A 17,295-nucleotide genomic window follows, 5' to 3' on the forward strand; every position below is an offset into this window, starting at 1 on the left:
TTTGCATATTAAGATATCTGTTTGATAATTTTGCAGGAAATAACCTATATGAATAGACTGAACAATAGTTTTGATAAATGTTTTAACACTTCCAACCTACCTTCACCCATTGAACATGAGAACTGGACATTATTTTGAAGTTTGTTTATTTTGTATCTGCCCCTCATGGCTCTAGCACATGATGTACAAACAAGATATTCTCTGCACTGTTTATCTCCTGTCGACAACGGGATCTCAGCAACATAACCCTGCAAATATTTATTTAACAATGTTAAGGTGGTACCAAACACCTTGATTAAAATTAATTTGGCTCGTTTAATTGTCATAAAATTTTGACAAAATATTTACTTTGACCCTTTGACAAAAATATAAAAATTTCAAAAAAATTGAACCACACACTTTATTGGAAAAATTTCATTGGATATATAGCAGTTTGACAAACACTAATTTTGATCATTGAGAAGCTTAATATATCCTTAACAATAGAATGTGATAAAAACATTCAGCTGATTTTTACAGAGTTATCTCCCTATAGTGTTATGTACCACCTTAACAATGGAATGATGATATGTTAGTGATTGATTGATTGATTTTTTGTGTTTTAACACCACTTTCAGAACATATATGAAAATTTTATTCAGATTCTGAAATGGGGAATTGATTACCAAATTTTCCATATCTAAAAACTTTATGGACTTACTGGTTGATCTATGTTATCCTGTCCAGCTATAGAGAAAGTACACACATCAGCTTTGTTGGCAGCTGTTATTTCTACAAAATACAGATATATCTAATATTAATTAGTTTCACTCGATCATTCTATCATTTTTTTCATAAATTTTAGGCTTCCCTGAAGGAAGGGGTTACCCTTAAATACATTGTTTTTCTGTTTATATAATCCTGCTCAGTCACTCTGTAATTCTCTTATCATGGCTTCGTGACATTATCTCACAGGTGAAAACTTAACGGCAATGTCACATTGTGAGTTATCAGTCTTACTTTCAGTTGGTCAAAAGTATAAAATGGGGGGCATAAAATGGGGCGTAAAAAAATTACCTCAGTTAGTGTGATAAACAGATTATCTGGTATATATAATATACCATTTTATATATTCAAAAATATTCAAAATTTATAATATTGATATTCAAAAATACTGTCTTATCAACAAATTTTGAAGTAATTTGCCACCCTCCCTTGCCAAAAAACATTTTATTCTTATCCTGGCTGATATTTGAGATATATATCAATGCACAGAAAATGTTATTATCTATATTTACCTTTATCATAAGGATCAGCATAAAAGGAATGTATAAACCCAGTCTCTGCATCGTAATGCCATCTCTGATGGGCCTTTCCATATTTATTGGTTTTACGAGCCTGTAAGGTCACAGGGCATCCAGAGAAGGTCAAAGGACGACCTTCTTCATCTTCAGAAAATGGCTCATTATTTGGCATGGAGACAGTCAAGCAAGTCTGGTTGCTGTGTTTTGATCTTATCTCACTGAATAAAACAATAAACAATACCACTGATTCATTAATACTGTTACCATAGTTATCTGGTTTCAAAGGTGTACAAACAAGACTGATTCATTTAGAAATCACTTAAAGTAGAGATATTTCACTGTGATTGCAGATGTTTGTTGGTGGCTACTAATTCAGCATTTCAAAATCTATTGCATTATGGGAAATATTTTCCAACATATCAAAAATCTTCAAACCATTGACATCAAATCAATGCTGTAATCAACAGTAACTTTCATTTTGATGCAGTAACAAAGAAATAATCTAATGATTTAATGATAACTAGTATGGGAGATAGTTTTTTAAATATTTCTTTCATGGCCCATCATTTGTTTGTTCTGATGTAACCCATTTAATTTCATCACACATCTATGGGCGATTTTTACTCATTTTTTTTCATCACCCTCTATGGTTCAGATTTTTACCTGTTTTCTTTCTGTGCAAATCTGTGGCCATTTTCTTTCATGACCCAACTTTGTAGAAAATTTATACCAGAGTTACCAGTAATGTTTATATAAATCCATTTTTGTTTCATGACCCATCTTTGGTAAATGGGGCCTCGGTGGTCAAGTGGTCTAAGTAGTTCTACTACTGTAATCACTAGCCAGTCAACACTGAGGTTGTGAGTTCGAACCCTGCTCGTGTGGGTGCACTCGACTCCAATCTTAATTGACTAGGATTGTCAGTTTTCCTATCGAAGGTCGATGGTTTTCTCCGGGCACTCCGGCTTCCTCCACCAATAAAAACTGGCCGCCACGAAATAGCCCAAAAGTGGCGCTTAAAAGTGGCGTTAAAACACCAACAATCAATCAATCAATCTTTGGTAAATAATTTGTATGATAGATAGTCCTTACCCATTTTCTTTCATGACCCATCTTTGGTAAATAATTTTTATGATAGATAGTCCTTACCCATTTTCTTTCATGACCCATCTTTGGTAAATAATTTGTATGATAGATAGTCCTTACCCATTTTCTTTCATGACCCATCTTTGGTAAATAATTTGTATGATAGATAGTTCTTACCCATTTTCTTTCATGACCCATCTTTGGTTAATGTCATCTGGTTTACGTTTCACTAACAAAACCTGTCTGACACGTCCTTCTTGCTCCATGAGACCCAATACAAGTTCACGGTTTGCTGCACATGAAATGTAACCATCTTCAAATTTAAATCGCTGAAGTGTGTCACGAGATATTTTGGGTACTGATGCAGGCCTGTAAAAAGAATATACATGTGAGTACTATATAATTTCAATATTTCAACAGAGAGGATTGAATTTTAATATGGCTTGTTCACATGAAGATGAAATGATAATAATGAAATTTAATTTGAGTCTTTGAAAACAAGTTGAAAATGTTTTATAAACCATTTTTAAGAAGGTAGATTAACGGTAAAAGTCAAAACTCTGAAAAATCATAGAAACATTTATGTCACCATTTTTCTGAATATATTCTATGCTTCTAAGTTATACTGATTTTATTCTGTTTCACAAGAGGGCTTGAAAAAGCATTGATAAAGCTGACAAATACGAACGTATTGCTGATTGAGTTATCTACCTACACTCAGGTCATCTCCTTAATCGTTTTTTCTTCTTTTTTTTCCCCCTTTAATCTTCACAAATCAAAAAATGTTCAAAATGCTAAGCATGAGAAAAATATTCCTGAAGTTTTATTACAAAATCAAAACACCTAATAAACAAGCATACTTTATGTAAACTTAGACCAACATTACAAGGATATCCGGTTATTTTTTAATCTTAAATTCCTGTATTACAAATTACGAACACAAAATCTTTTATTAGTTTTTGTAACACTTACAATTATAAAAACAAAAATATTAAGAATTTCTGAAACCATATTCAAACCAAAACACAATTTGCTGTTTCAGAATCTAATGTATTCTGGGTATTATTTTCAAAAGCGTACACCAAAATGTTTTGATTGGCTAAGAACATTCTAAACAATGGAAATTCAACCAATGACGTGACTTTATTTTCATTTTGGGGTCAAACACTCCTTTAGATTCTGAAACACAGTTATAAATGTATAACATGCATTTAAATCACAAAAAAACATAGCAATATACATAATTGTCAGAAAATCAATTATACTGGTGTTACCTCAAAAACGTCTGATATCATAAATAATGGTGTTATTTCAACTTATACAGACACTATAACAGCAAAGACAATTGTAATTAACCACCAGCACAGATATCTGTCTCTCCTGTCGTTCCACAATTGATGCCTATTGCGGAATCAGCAAGTACTAGTACTACAGGTAGACCTAATATAAGTTTTTAAGACTTTAATTTGTGGAAGTTGTTTTGATATTTTTATTTCTGCAATGAAGACACAACTGATTATATTTCTGACAAGCCCACAATAAGACAAGCATTATATTGTCATACTCTGTAATTGGTGCAAAGGCTCTATTTTGAAAAAGGTAACAAAATTCCTTCAAATAGCTTTTTCAGATGAATGAGTGTGTACTAGCCTATTATTTTTTTTCAATTTTTCATCCATCTGGTGTTAATACAATTGTCTTTGCTTCATCCTGTTAGTTGATTAAGTGATATACTGACATAAATTATTACACTACACCTCTGGAGGATTTTATCATTTCCACCCTACCTTTAGATGTCCCGTGCCCACCCTTAAGAGTGAACATGTCATTACTTTTTTTTTCATTATAGGAGTTAATCATACATTGCTTTTGGAAAAAATAAGCTATTGTACTGTGAATTCGATATTATTTGTTGGAAGAAAAAAGTAAAATAACAAAAATTACGAACACCAAGGAAAATTCAAAACAGAAAGTCCCTAATCAAATGGTAAAATCAAAAAGCTCATACACATCAAACAAATGGAAAACAACTGTCATATTCCTGACTTGGTACAGGTATTTAGAAAATGGTGGATTAAAATTGGTTTTATTGCTAGCTAAACCTCTCACTTGTATGACAGTCGCATAAAATTCCATTATATTGACACAATGTGTGAACAAAACAAACAGACATAATAGGTAAAAATGTCAAAAATAGGGGTACACTGTACAGCAGTCAACATTCATTATTATTCGATGGATACACATTTCTGTTGACTTTGTGGGTCATGGGGAACAACAGATTAGAATGTTCAAAGAATTACAAATTTTCTATAGGAATGTTTGCAGACTTAAGCAAAACCATGTAATCAAATATCCACAAAAATGAAAGTCTTTATCAATTCAAGAAAATTTGTAATTGTGAATATAAATGTATCCACAGTACTCAAAGTTTTTAAATTTATGTCAAATTTGAGTTGGCTTCCTATGGTGGGGAGGTGGAAAAATCTAAATCCACCTATACTGCAGTGTAATACTACATTAAATATTACACAACACTTCTGGAGGATTGTGTCTTTTCCACCTGAACTGGGAGTTAATGGCATAAACGGTAAAACTTTCCCTGTACATTTCCTATACACAGAAATGAGGCCTCTCATGGGGGTGTCCAAGTTATCACATAATCACAAATTTTTTGCCAATATAATCACATAATCATTAACCAGTTTTTTAAACAAGATAATCAGATAATCAAATAATCATGAAATATTTGGTCTGGTAATCAAATAATCACTATAAAATCGGCCATGTAATCACATAATCAAAAACCCCATGAGGAGGCTCATAAATGCTATTTCTTCTCTGTCATCATAAAAATTGAACTTACTATACATGGGAAAATTTAGTTTAGTTTTTCAATTCAATATTTTTTACAGAAATGTAAGGTTAAATTTGATTGGGCAGAAGTAAGTTGCCTACGATGGAAAGGTGGAAGTGACAATATCTACATGATTTGTAGTGTATATGGACATATATCCTTACTTATGATTACAAAATGAATAGATTCTCTCTGACTGATCGCCAAATCTGTAAGTTAAAAAATTATCATCCAATAAAATGTACGTAAAAATACAAGCATTATGAGCAATTTTGCAGTCCTATTGAAATAAGCTTATTACTTACAGCAAATCAGACAGATGGTCAAGTTCATCCATCACAAATTTTATTTAAAAAGAAGTATTATAAATGATGGCCAGCTTCTTAATGTCATGCATGTATTTGCATATTCCAATTCAAAACTAAAATATATTTTTTTTACATTCGCAAGATAACACCGTTCATGGGACATTTGACCCAATCAGGCCACATTTTTCTGCCTCCATGTTGACAAGGATTTCCTCTTACTACTAAAAGCTACATGTGATCTTACACTTAAAGTCACATGATTAGCAGAAAAGCAGCAAATGTCCATTTCAAAGTCTTTGAACTGACCCATAAACTATCACATGAAAGCATGCTACCAAAAAGGCTGTTAAAAAAATTCATGTACAAATCATCAGTTTATAAGTCTAGTTAAAAGTTTTTCAAATGACAATGTTTTTTTTTAATGTAGCCAAAGTGTACACAGGTAACACCCATAATTTACTAACAAATTTCTAATTTTCTGATAATTTTGATCCAGTTGAAATTTTAAAACAAAAATATTTTAACACAGGAATTGCACATTGCTATTTACTGTAAACCCAACATTTTATTGCAAGTGATAGATTAACGTGATTTTTCGAAAAATAGAAAAATCATACGCATATGTCAAACTTGGTTCTTCATTGTTATGAATAAAACAAACACTTTAGAAAATTTCAAACATACATTGCATTTGTTTACAGTATTTGTGCAATCAGGATGTATGTAGGCCAATCTGATTAAATTGCAGAACCTGTGTCAAGGCTACACTGCTACTTTTGCATAGGTACTTTTTCTATACTAAAAATCTGTAGTACTGGAAATTTACTTTTAATATTTAGTACTATTTCTTTACTTTAGAATTATTGTAATATTTAGGTACCTGTATTTTACAGTACTTGATTTGTACTAAAATTTTGGTACAGAAATAATACCAACAGTGATCACAATATTCCCATGTTTGAAAATCATAACTTTAAGAGATTTGAAATAGACAAACTTTCAAAATGCTGAAAATGTAACAGTTCAACCAAAAATCTGTAGTACTTAAATTTCAAGTACAAATCAAGTACTGTAAAATACAGGTACCTAAATATTACAATAATTTTAAAGTAACAAAATAGTACTGAATATTAAAAGTAGATTTCCAGTACTACAGATTTTTGGTACAGAAATAGTACCTATGCAAAAGTAGCTGTGTACACGGATCTGACAGCACTCAGTTCTACTTTCTATTCTTGTCATTATAACATCAGCCAATGAAATTTCAGCCTTCAAATTTTTGAAAGTGTGTATCATTACAACAAAACCATTAGATCCTGAAAGGTCTTTTAATCAGATGATGATGATGATGATGGATGGCTGCTTAACGTCCAGCGGCAAATTAATATGTATATTCAGGACGAGAACATGTTGATGTAATATTAATATTAATCCTGCTTTTTACTAGACTGACACGCTGAGTCGGATTTTTAAAGTGCTAGTTCACAAGGTAACAGTCCGGAGGAAGACATGTTACCTTACCCGGACACATTATTCTGACTCCGCGCCAACCAGTTTTTGTTTTTACTCCATACTGCCGCAGGCTTAGCGGAGAAGCAGCAAATACCAATTTTAAAGACTTTGCTTTGACCCGGCAGGGGTTCTAACCCAAGGCTTCCAAAACGGTCATATATGCCAGACATTTGTAAAATGTCCAGTAAAAGTCAGGCTGGGCAAAGCATGAAACGTTCATCTACTTTTTAGTTTTCAAGGCTTTAAGAGACCGTCATTTTAACATAATTCACGACCTTTTTGACCCAACATTTTGCCTTTAACAGCCACACATTTCCGGTCATAAAATTGACATGATCATTAAGTACTATCAAAACAACCCCTACTTTAACACCTTCTCATTTTAATCAAGGCTAATTAGTTGTCGAACAGCTGAAATTTACCTGTTCAGGTGACAGGTAAACTATTTTGAACCGGACATTAATCGGTCTATTCAAAGTTATTTTCTTACATTTCAGCGGTTTGCATCTAATTAATTTAATTAGTCAAAAAGATTTAAATTATCAGAAATACGTTTACAAATATGATTTGATGAAAAAATAACCACCTTATTTGAACTAGAGACATGTCTCTGTTTGAACTAGTACATGTGTGCCCATGTGCACAGGTGTGAAATTTAATTATGCATCCTAATTTCTTCAAAAAATGCTTAAATTGTCATTGATACCTTTATCTCACGTTTATTTCAAATATTTTCTTGAAGAAATAACGTAGAAGGAGCTACTTCCACTCATTCATGCTTTGCAAACATACACGGAATTTACGTATCCGTCTCTGGTCAATGTTTTACCATTGTCAAGATAACATCCGGTATTAGATTTAAAAACGAAAGTAAAGTTTTTGACAACGTCAAAATAAATTGCCTATTATAAAATATGACAACGTTATTTTACACAAATAAAGAATCTAATGCAGATATAAGTACGCTGATGTAATTTGTTGTTGCACACTTCGAATGATGCACTGCCAATTTAACAGTTTATGTCAGAACTTCGAATTTGAATCAAAGAAAGTTTAATATCGTTTTTTTTAATGTCAATCATTGGGATGGCCAACTCGGCAACTGATTACCATAATTGCCTTTTGTTTATTTAGTCTTAAGGGATTAAAATCGGGATAATATATAAAATGTCCGGCTGGCTAAAAATAATTTTGGAAGCCCTGTTCTAACCCACTACTTCCCGCACTTGAGGCCAACACACTACCATGAGACCAATTAGGCGTCTCTTTTAAATGGAAAGTAGAACATAGCATTGTCAGGTACTTGTGAGCGAAGCATTGTCCCAGAATCTGCATTTTAGTTAGATTGTATGTAGACTATTTGACTTTAATAAATAGACTGTTAAAGGTATTCTATTATATGTTAATCTATAGCTAGTAGTTCATGAATTAAGAAGAAATCGTAGATATTAAATATTTACGAGTTGTTAATTATATATTTGGTAAAACTTACTTATATCTCTCATACATCTCTTTATCTGTATATTTGTGAGCTTCAGGATCATCATCATCGTCATCGTTGCCAGTGTTCACCAATCTTTCCCATGGCCATTTCAAATTATTTAATCTTTGATCTGCTAAGCGATGGGCTCTGTCATGGGCAGTGCTATAATTAATGCAAAAAAATATATTCATATGATTGAATGAAAATACATTGATGCAATTTAAATAGATAGAATTACAAATAAGATTCAGAAACAAGCAATATATATATATTTATCTGTCTCCTATATATTATTAAAGTAATAAGTTCATTGTGCTTTGATGGCCAATGAGACACCTCTCTATCACTCAAGACCAATGACATATACTAGATAAAAATGATCTAAGATGGTCCATAAGGGTGAACTTAGATGGTCCATATGGGTAAACTAAAATGGTCCATAAGGGTAAACTTAGATGGTCCATAAACGTGAAATAAGATGGTCCATAAAGGTAAAATAAGCTAGTCCAAATGGGTGAACTTATATGGTCCATAAGGGTAAACTTAGATGGTCCATAAAGTGAATTAAGATGGTCCATAAAGGTGAAATATGCTGGTCCAAAAGGCTAAACAAAAATGGTCCATAAGGGTGAACTTAGATGGTCCATAAAGGTTAACTTAGATGGTCCATAAGAATGAACAAAGATGGTCCATAAGGTGAATCAAGATGGTCCATAAGGGTGAACTAAGGTGGTCAGTAAAGGTGAACTAAGATGATCCATAAGGGTGAACGAAGGTGATCCATAAGGGTGAACTAAGGTGATCCATAAGGGTGAACTAAAATGATCCATAAGGGTGAACTAAGGTGATCCATAAGGGTGAACTAAGGTGATTCATAAGGGTGAACTAAGGTGATTCATAAGGGTGAACTAAGGTGATCAGTAAAGGTGAACTAAGATGATCCATAAGGGTGAACTAAGGTGATCAATAAGGGTGAACTAAGGTGATCCATAAGGGTGAACTAAGGTGATTCATAAGGGTGAACTAAGGTGATCCATAAGGGTGAACTAAGATGATCAGTAAAGGTGAACTAAGGTGATCCATGAAGTTAAGTTACTTACAGATCTTCCTCCTCTTCCTCAAATCCTTTACTAGATAACTGTTTAGAAGATTTTACACTCTGTGTATCCGTGGTAACCAATATTTCTTTTTCCTCTTCATCTTTGCTCCACTGTCGGTTCACTATGATCCTTGTGGTTGGTACTAAGTTTCCCTCAATCTCCAATACATATTCTGTTAAAAAATTATTAAAACTTAAATTACATTTCAGAATATCAGAAATAATAAAGGGATTATTGCATGACTATTGGTGAATATTGTCCTCAGTAGGGTTTTCACATTACATGAGTTTGCCAGTGCAATATATATTTTACAACAGATAAAATTCTCCAATATTTTCTGCAATAACCCGTCTATTGTATAGCAAAGCTTGAAAATCTATATTTGTCACCAGATGTTTGTCACTGATGACTTCAATGATTTGAATCTATATTTGTCACTGATGACTTCAATGATTTGAATCTATATTTGTCACTGATGACTTCAATGATTTGAATCTATATTTGTCACTGATGACTTCAATGATTTGAATCTATATTTGTCACTGATGACTTCAATGATTTGAATCTATATTTGTCACTGATGACTTCAATAATTTGAATCTATATTTGTCACTGATGACTTCAATAATTTGAATCTACATTTGCACTAGTGCAATATCATATAATATTGCATGCTAACTTTTGTTAATGTTCTAAAGGAAATATTACATTGCTATACCATAAATTTATCTATAAGATTTCTTTGCCAGATATAACTTATAATTTGTTTCTATGTTCTCCAATGCAAAGCTGTGAGGGACATCTAGCAGAGAATTCTTAAGGATGTTCGCTCCTCTTGTTTTTGAATTTTTGCCTGATATTCGGAATCCTCTGGTTTTATCCATGTAAGTGCCATTAAAAATTTTGCCCACTAACCCCTACTTTTCTTTCCAAAATTTGATTACATATAGTTTAAAATGTCAGGGCTCACGCTACCAGGCGAATAGGGCGAAGATGTCGCTTTCCCGTCCGTCACTTCGCTTTGTCGACCCTCGAAAGCGAAAACTAGTCGCCCTGTGGTTTACGATACTCGCTTTCAGTCGCTTTCGTCATTGGCAATATTCAATTTTTACCAAGTCGATGAAACAGCAATTTTTCAGTAAAAAGTAAAGAAATTCAAAGACATAAACGATTTATTTTCTTCAGAAAAGAGGTTAAAGCATTGATTTTAAAGTTGGTTGCATGTTATTTAATAAAAACAATTTTTTATCACTTCCGGTACTTGTTAGAGAGCGTACATCAAATCATTCTAATTTTCGGCAAAATAAGTTCGTTACTTCATTAGAACGTGATGATATTTGCCTGAAGTATATTAGTTATCCATGTATTGCATTAAAAACGTCATATTCCTTTCCAAATAGCGTGTCAAACATCGTTTATTTTTGTAAATTTTTCTTCTTCGTCCGCCATTGAAATATTTGTACTAAACTACTGATCGGAACCGGACCAGCTATGGCCGAAATCCGGATTCTTACAATGATGACTACTGAAGAATGAATGGCACAGATGACAGAGGAATATTGATCCCAAAAGGAAAAATTACGCATTCCACGCACATTAACATACTTTTTGTTAGATCTACTTGATTAATGTAAATATTTCCATGTATATGAATTGTTTCAATTTATTAATTAAAATTTTTCAACTCTGGGACTACTATACTATGTCCAAGCTTAACTGTGTTAAATTTATATATCTTTTAAATGAGAATTTTAACCACTGAATTTCACAAACATAACAGAGTATATTTTAAATTGAAATAACAACTTTCTTTTCCTTTTTGATATAAAAAAAAATCTTTTTTATTATTGCTAGATATTAAACTGGTTTTTTTTCTGACAAGAGGACTAATATGATTGTGCAACTAGATATGATAAAATTAAACAACTTTGAATTTGAACTGTTACTTTTATTGTACTCCCAGGTACAAATTGAGCAATATAAAAAAATAGGATACATATGGCCCTTTGTATTATAGTAAAACCAAACATTGTAGCGCCGTGAGCGAACTAGCACTTCTCTCTCAAATCTCACCACTTCTCCCTCTCAGTTTCAAAAAGAGAAGTCACTTCTCCCTATGATTCTGAAGTAGTGTGAGCCCTGAATGTCATCATTGAAAGTCTTATAAAATTCTTATTATTTTTTCATCGTTTTTTAAAGAAAAAAGGTGCCAATGTTAAATGTATGAAAAATCTAGAGAGAATTATTTCCCGCCAAATTTTCAATGGTTTATATCTCGAAAACAAGCACACGGACCCTTCATATTTTTCAGCTTTTTTAGTTTCTTTATTTATATACTATCAATCTATAACAGTCTTTTAAAAAGCTTGTTATTTTGAAACAGAGTAGCGAACATCCTTAAGGGACCATCTTGAACTTGCAGTGAGGTGAGAGTTTTTTGCCCCATGTTAAGGCCTCACTATGACTTTGAGGTGACAAAAACAAAACTAAATCAAATTTGAATTGGCAGAATTGGGTTGCCAACAATGTACAGGTGAAAAAGACAAGATCTACATAAGCTGTCATATATATGTATACTAGCGATGAGTACTGGAATATTTGAGTATTGCTCAGTAGTACTGAGTATCAAAACAAATCAGTACTTGATTAGTCACTCTTCATTAAGTTGACATCCCTAATTTATACTGTAAAAACAAAATAACATTTTGTAAAGAGAATATATTAAATATACCCTCTCTTTTCAGCAATTAAAAGCTTTACTGGTATATTTGATGAATTTTGACTTACTCTCAGGATTCCTAAGAGCACAGTACTGTCTAATTTTAGCCACATCTTGTGATAACTGAGACAAAAAGAATCTGTTTACTTACTCTCTGGATTCCTAAGAGCACAGTACTGTCTGATTTTAGCCACATCTTGTGATAACTGAGACAAAAAGAATCTGTTTACTTACTCTCTGGATTCCTAAGAGCACAGTACTGTCTGATTTTAGCCACATCTTGTGATAACTGAGACAAAAAGAATCTGTTTACTTACCCTCAGGATTCCTAAGAGCACAGTACTGCCTGATTTTAGCCACATCTTGTGATAACTGAGACAAAAAGAATCTGTTTACTTACTCTCAGGATTCCTAAGAGCACAGTACTGTCTGATTTTAGCCACATCTTGTGATAGCTGTGACAATAAGAATCTCTTTTGTTGTTCTTCTTTGGACAATTTTGGATCAATCCATGATTCACCACATGAAATGTACACTAAATCGTCCCGTTTTAAATTGACTAAGCTAAAATGTTCATTTCCTTTGTTGTCAAATAAACGTCTTGCAGCAAATGGCAGATTTAATACACTGGTACTGTGGTCAAGGAACTGTAAAAAATATGAATGAGATGTTTCACATGTCTGACTCTAAGACCTGTGACCTTGGTCATAAAACTTTACTCAGTACTCAGAGTACAAAATTTGTGCTCGAAACACCAAATCGGACAACTTGATTGGTTGATTTCTGAGTCTGAGTACGATAATCATGCTAGAAATTTTATAACCACAAGTCCTGGGCTCTCGATCATAAAACTTTACTAAGTACTGGGAGTTGTGCTCAAAACACCAAATCCAGTATTCTGATTGGTTGGTTTTGGAGTCTGAATACTGTCATAGTGCTTAAAATTTTTATGACTGTAAAATATTAACAGCTCTTTGCTTTTCTAAATACTGCATAGAAGCAGTGATAACCTGTTTAACCAAAAGTTGTCTCCCCTTGAAAAGTTGATTAAGGGAGATAATTGCATTTTAAGATTGCAGCAGAGGCATAGTCCCAATTTAAAACTAATAAATGAATCCAAATGATTTTGTGAATTCAAAGGAAAACGTCAGACGAAATTTTTGTCTAATTCTGTATGTATTTCAACTGGTTCTGACCAGTTTTTTAAATTCCGATAAATCATGGTTGATTAAATTTGTCTCCTTTTATTGACGCCATATCCATTCGGAAGATTGACACTGTTTTTTCCATGCTTTCATTACAAAAACAGATTCTACTGCTTTACCCTATAGATAGATATATTTATCCACTCTCTATAGTTTAATTTAAAATGCTTGGTAAACCTCATATTTAAAGTTTGAAAATGTAATTTCTGTAAATTATTCAGAAATTATTGGGTGCATTTATTATTGTGATTCTTGCAGAATGGACAAAGATACGAGATCAAATATTGCAATTTCAGGAAAATCAGCATATCAGATATCAGAATGGGAGTTGTTTATCAATGTCATTTTCACCCAGTCACATTATTTTCATTAATAAAAACTTCACAATAATTTCTGAATTAACGAGATTCGACTGTATGTCAGGGGAATAAATATTGTGATCAAAGTGGTGGTTTTACTGTCGGTCAGAAGAAGACCAAAAAATGACCATATTTCTATTGCCCAGTCACCCTTGGGGGAGTTTTTAAATGAACTTAACACCACTACTAACCGTGTATTAAAATAAAACATGCCCATGGACCAAATATTTAATATACACACCATGTGTTTGTTTTAAACAATGATATTCCTAGAAGTGTATAGGAGGTAAGATAAGATAACATACCATGGTAAATTCCAGTTGTCTGACTGTCATGTTTTCACAGTGTATATGTATATCATTCTCTACAATATCCGAGTTAGATACTGGCACATCCTTCTCCTGTGTAATCTTAGATTTAGTTTTACTCTTATCCTTTTCTTTATGCAAGTCTTTCATCATCTGTTAAAAGCAGTAATAAATACTGAGAGAATCTTATTTTACAGAGCGACTATTTTTGCAACTTTAAGGGCTATGTGCCGTCTTAAACTGGCTGTAAAGTGAGAGTTTCTTTGCTCCCTGTTTAAGGCCTCACTGTGACTTAGAGATAAGAACAGCAATAAAAGCGCTGTTCCTTTGCTTTTTGTGTGTGTTTTTGCTGTGCATGTACTGATTTTATGTCATGAATGGATAACCCATATCCCTTGTTTATTTTTTCATTGTAACAATACTTATAATTGACTTTTTATTTTCATGTTGACAGTGTACTGGTAATTTATGAAAATAAGATTTTATTGATTTGTTATTATTTGAAGCCACTTTCAGCAGCCTTGACAGCATATTATGATGGCCCGTCTTTATTGAGGGGTGGAAGGACCTTTTTCTATAATTCAAGATTGAGCTGTTTAATTTGATGAAATTCAGGATTTAATTATATCATGATATGGGAATGGACACATTATTTTCAAAGGAATTCGGGGTTCAGCATATATTTTCTTGGGAATTCAGGATGTGACCCCCTCCTACCTCTCTCCCTTTATTGGTGGAGGAAGCTGGCATACCCATAGAGAACCAGCCAGCTTTGGCAGGAGGACTGACCATCTTCATCCATTAAGATTGGAGTTGAACTTACTGTCAAGAGCAGTAACTCTCTCTTAATGTGTTTACAGGCTAGAGATCATTGGACATGAACTACTTAGACCACTCTTGAAATGGGGCCCAGTAAAAAAATGAGATACACATTTTAATAAATAACCAGTTTCTATAGGACACATTTTGACTTTAAATTTGTTGGAAAATGGCAAAAAAGCCTAGAGGAAAACACATAAGATTTGTATAAACATGATTTTTTTCTATGTCTAAATATGGGAAAGGTAACAAGGAATTATGAGCACTAACAAACATGTTTAACACTGCCACATTCTTTATGTGCCTGTAGTTCAGTGGTTGTTGTTGGTTCATGTCAATCTTGATTGTTTTTCATAAATTGATTTAATATAAAATAGGCTCTTAGTTTTCTCATTTTAATTGTTTCACATTTTTCCTGTTGGGGCCTTTTATAGCTGACTATACGGTATGGGATTTTCTCATTGTTGAAGGTCGTACGGTTGCCTATAATTGCTTATATCTACTTTATTTGAACTCTGGTGGATAGTTGTCTCATTGGGATTCATATCACATCTCCTTATTTTTATACTATTTGAAAAAAAATCTATATTTTCTTAATTCTTAAATCTATTAGGCAATGTACATGTAGGTGTGAAGTACTTACAATATAGGTGTGAAGTACTTACATTAGTAAGATCTGGGCCGACAACAGGTGACATAAACCTGTAGTCTCTCTCTCCATTCTTTATAGCCATTAACCTAAGAGGCATTCCTGGTAATGCAAAATATAATCATAAGTCTATGGGCACACATGGTTAAACAAATATAATCATAAGTCTATGGGCACACATGGTTATACAAATATAATCTTAAATCTATGATTAAAAATTAATAAAAATAGTACCAACCTGAGAAGTAATAATAATTTAATAAAAATATTGTTATTTATCTAAGGAGCATTCCTGATTAAATATTGATAATATTGATATAGCTGAAAAAGCTGGGTACGTTAATATTTTGGAGAGAGAAAAAAATGGAAGTTTTGATTATTTTACATGCAATCTGATTAAAATATAGTTCCCGTGTTCAAGATTTGCTTACAAGGATCTGACAACTCTGTTTTACTTTCTGTTCTGGGAATTTTACAGCCTGTAAATATGATAAAACCAGAGGATCCTGAAAGGTTTTTACAACAGAGAGCCTTTCCAGATCCTTGTAAGCAAAGCTTAGACTAGTTAAGGAATGACTGTCATATTTTTTCTGTCTATGAAGAAATAACATCAAAAATGTGGTGCACACTGAATAACTTGCGTAGCAAGTTATTTAAAAGTATGCACAACATTTTTGAGGTTATTTCGAATAGACAGAAAAAAGATTACAGTCATTCCTTATAATTTAATTCTTAATTCCATTTTAAAGGAGTAAATTATGAAAAAACATTGATGACGTCACTATCCCATGACTAAATGATGTCTATGAGCTGATAGACAAACAACTTTCAGCCATTCAGAAGACGTGTTACATCCAAAATTAAATAAGGTTAAAATGTATTTATGTAAATGGTTGACAGGAACACAACTGTGATTTCTATGAGGGTAGGAATGCCCTTTACTGTCAGGCGTCAAATGGTCATTTTCGGCTACCGTTAGCGTCAAATTGGTTAAAATTTTATCGTGATTCGTCAAAATATCCTTATTGTGATTCGTTAGAGGTCTCAAATAATTATCGATACCGTTATTTTTGGAAAAAATTTAACATGATTCATCAAAATCAGTCTAAGAGAAAGTGTCATGCACAAAAAATTACCGTTAACATCATTTGGCAAGAATTTTTACCGTTATTTGTCATAAACGTACCCCCATTACGACCCTCTTCTATGTACTGTAAATTCAAAATTTTTGTGAGGTTTTTATTATAAATGTGAACAATGCAATAATTGCAATACATATATCTGTATGAAGCTTTTCCTGATATCGTAATAATTTTGTTCAATCTTCAAAAATTGTAATGATATAAGAATGAAGTAATTTCTGAATTTACAGTATCTCAATTAAAGATGTCATCAAAGTGTTGTCCTACATGCTAGGATGCTACATTGCTCTCGAGACAAAAAATTACTCTGCCCTTTTCAAAAGCTGCAGAAAACACTGCAATCTTTAAATGACACAGAATCAGTTTGCCTATAATTGTCTACATCCACTTCATTAAAATTTTGGTGGATAGTTTTCTCATTGGTAATCATATCACATCTCCTAATTTTTATACAAAAAACAAATG

At 32.6% G+C, this 17,295-nt stretch overlaps 1 protein-coding gene across 2 annotated transcripts in view; it reads right to left on the reverse strand.

Annotated features, from left to right (window-relative positions):
- The window catches only part of LOC127706047 (doublecortin domain-containing protein 1-like), a 79,330-nt gene that overhangs the window by 17,192 nt on the left and 44,843 nt on the right, over positions 1-17,295 (reverse strand). Inside the window, exons 23-32 of one of the 2 annotated variants that reach the window (XM_052210447.1) lie at positions 15,705-15,790; positions 14,218-14,373; positions 12,749-12,995; positions 9,630-9,801; positions 8,539-8,691; positions 5,391-5,435; positions 2,547-2,738; positions 1,278-1,501; positions 701-771; positions 101-248 (exon numbers count right to left, since the gene is read on the reverse strand). In XM_052210447.1, the coding sequence (XP_052066407.1) occupies positions 101-248; positions 701-771; positions 1,278-1,501; positions 2,547-2,738; positions 5,391-5,435; positions 8,539-8,691; positions 9,630-9,801; positions 12,749-12,995; positions 14,218-14,373; positions 15,705-15,790 (1,494 nt within the window). The remainder of the gene's footprint in view (positions 1-100; positions 249-700; positions 772-1,277; positions 1,502-2,546; positions 2,739-5,390; positions 5,436-8,538; positions 8,692-9,629; positions 9,802-12,748; positions 12,996-14,217; positions 14,374-15,704; positions 15,791-17,295) is intronic. The other variant, XM_052210448.1, reaches the window with a different exon arrangement.

Source organism: Mytilus californianus, unplaced genomic scaffold, assembly GCF_021869535.1.
Source record: "Mytilus californianus isolate M0D057914Y unplaced genomic scaffold, xbMytCali1.0.p SCAF_6, whole genome shotgun sequence".
NCBI lineage: Eukaryota > Metazoa > Mollusca > Bivalvia > Mytilida > Mytilidae > Mytilus > Mytilus californianus.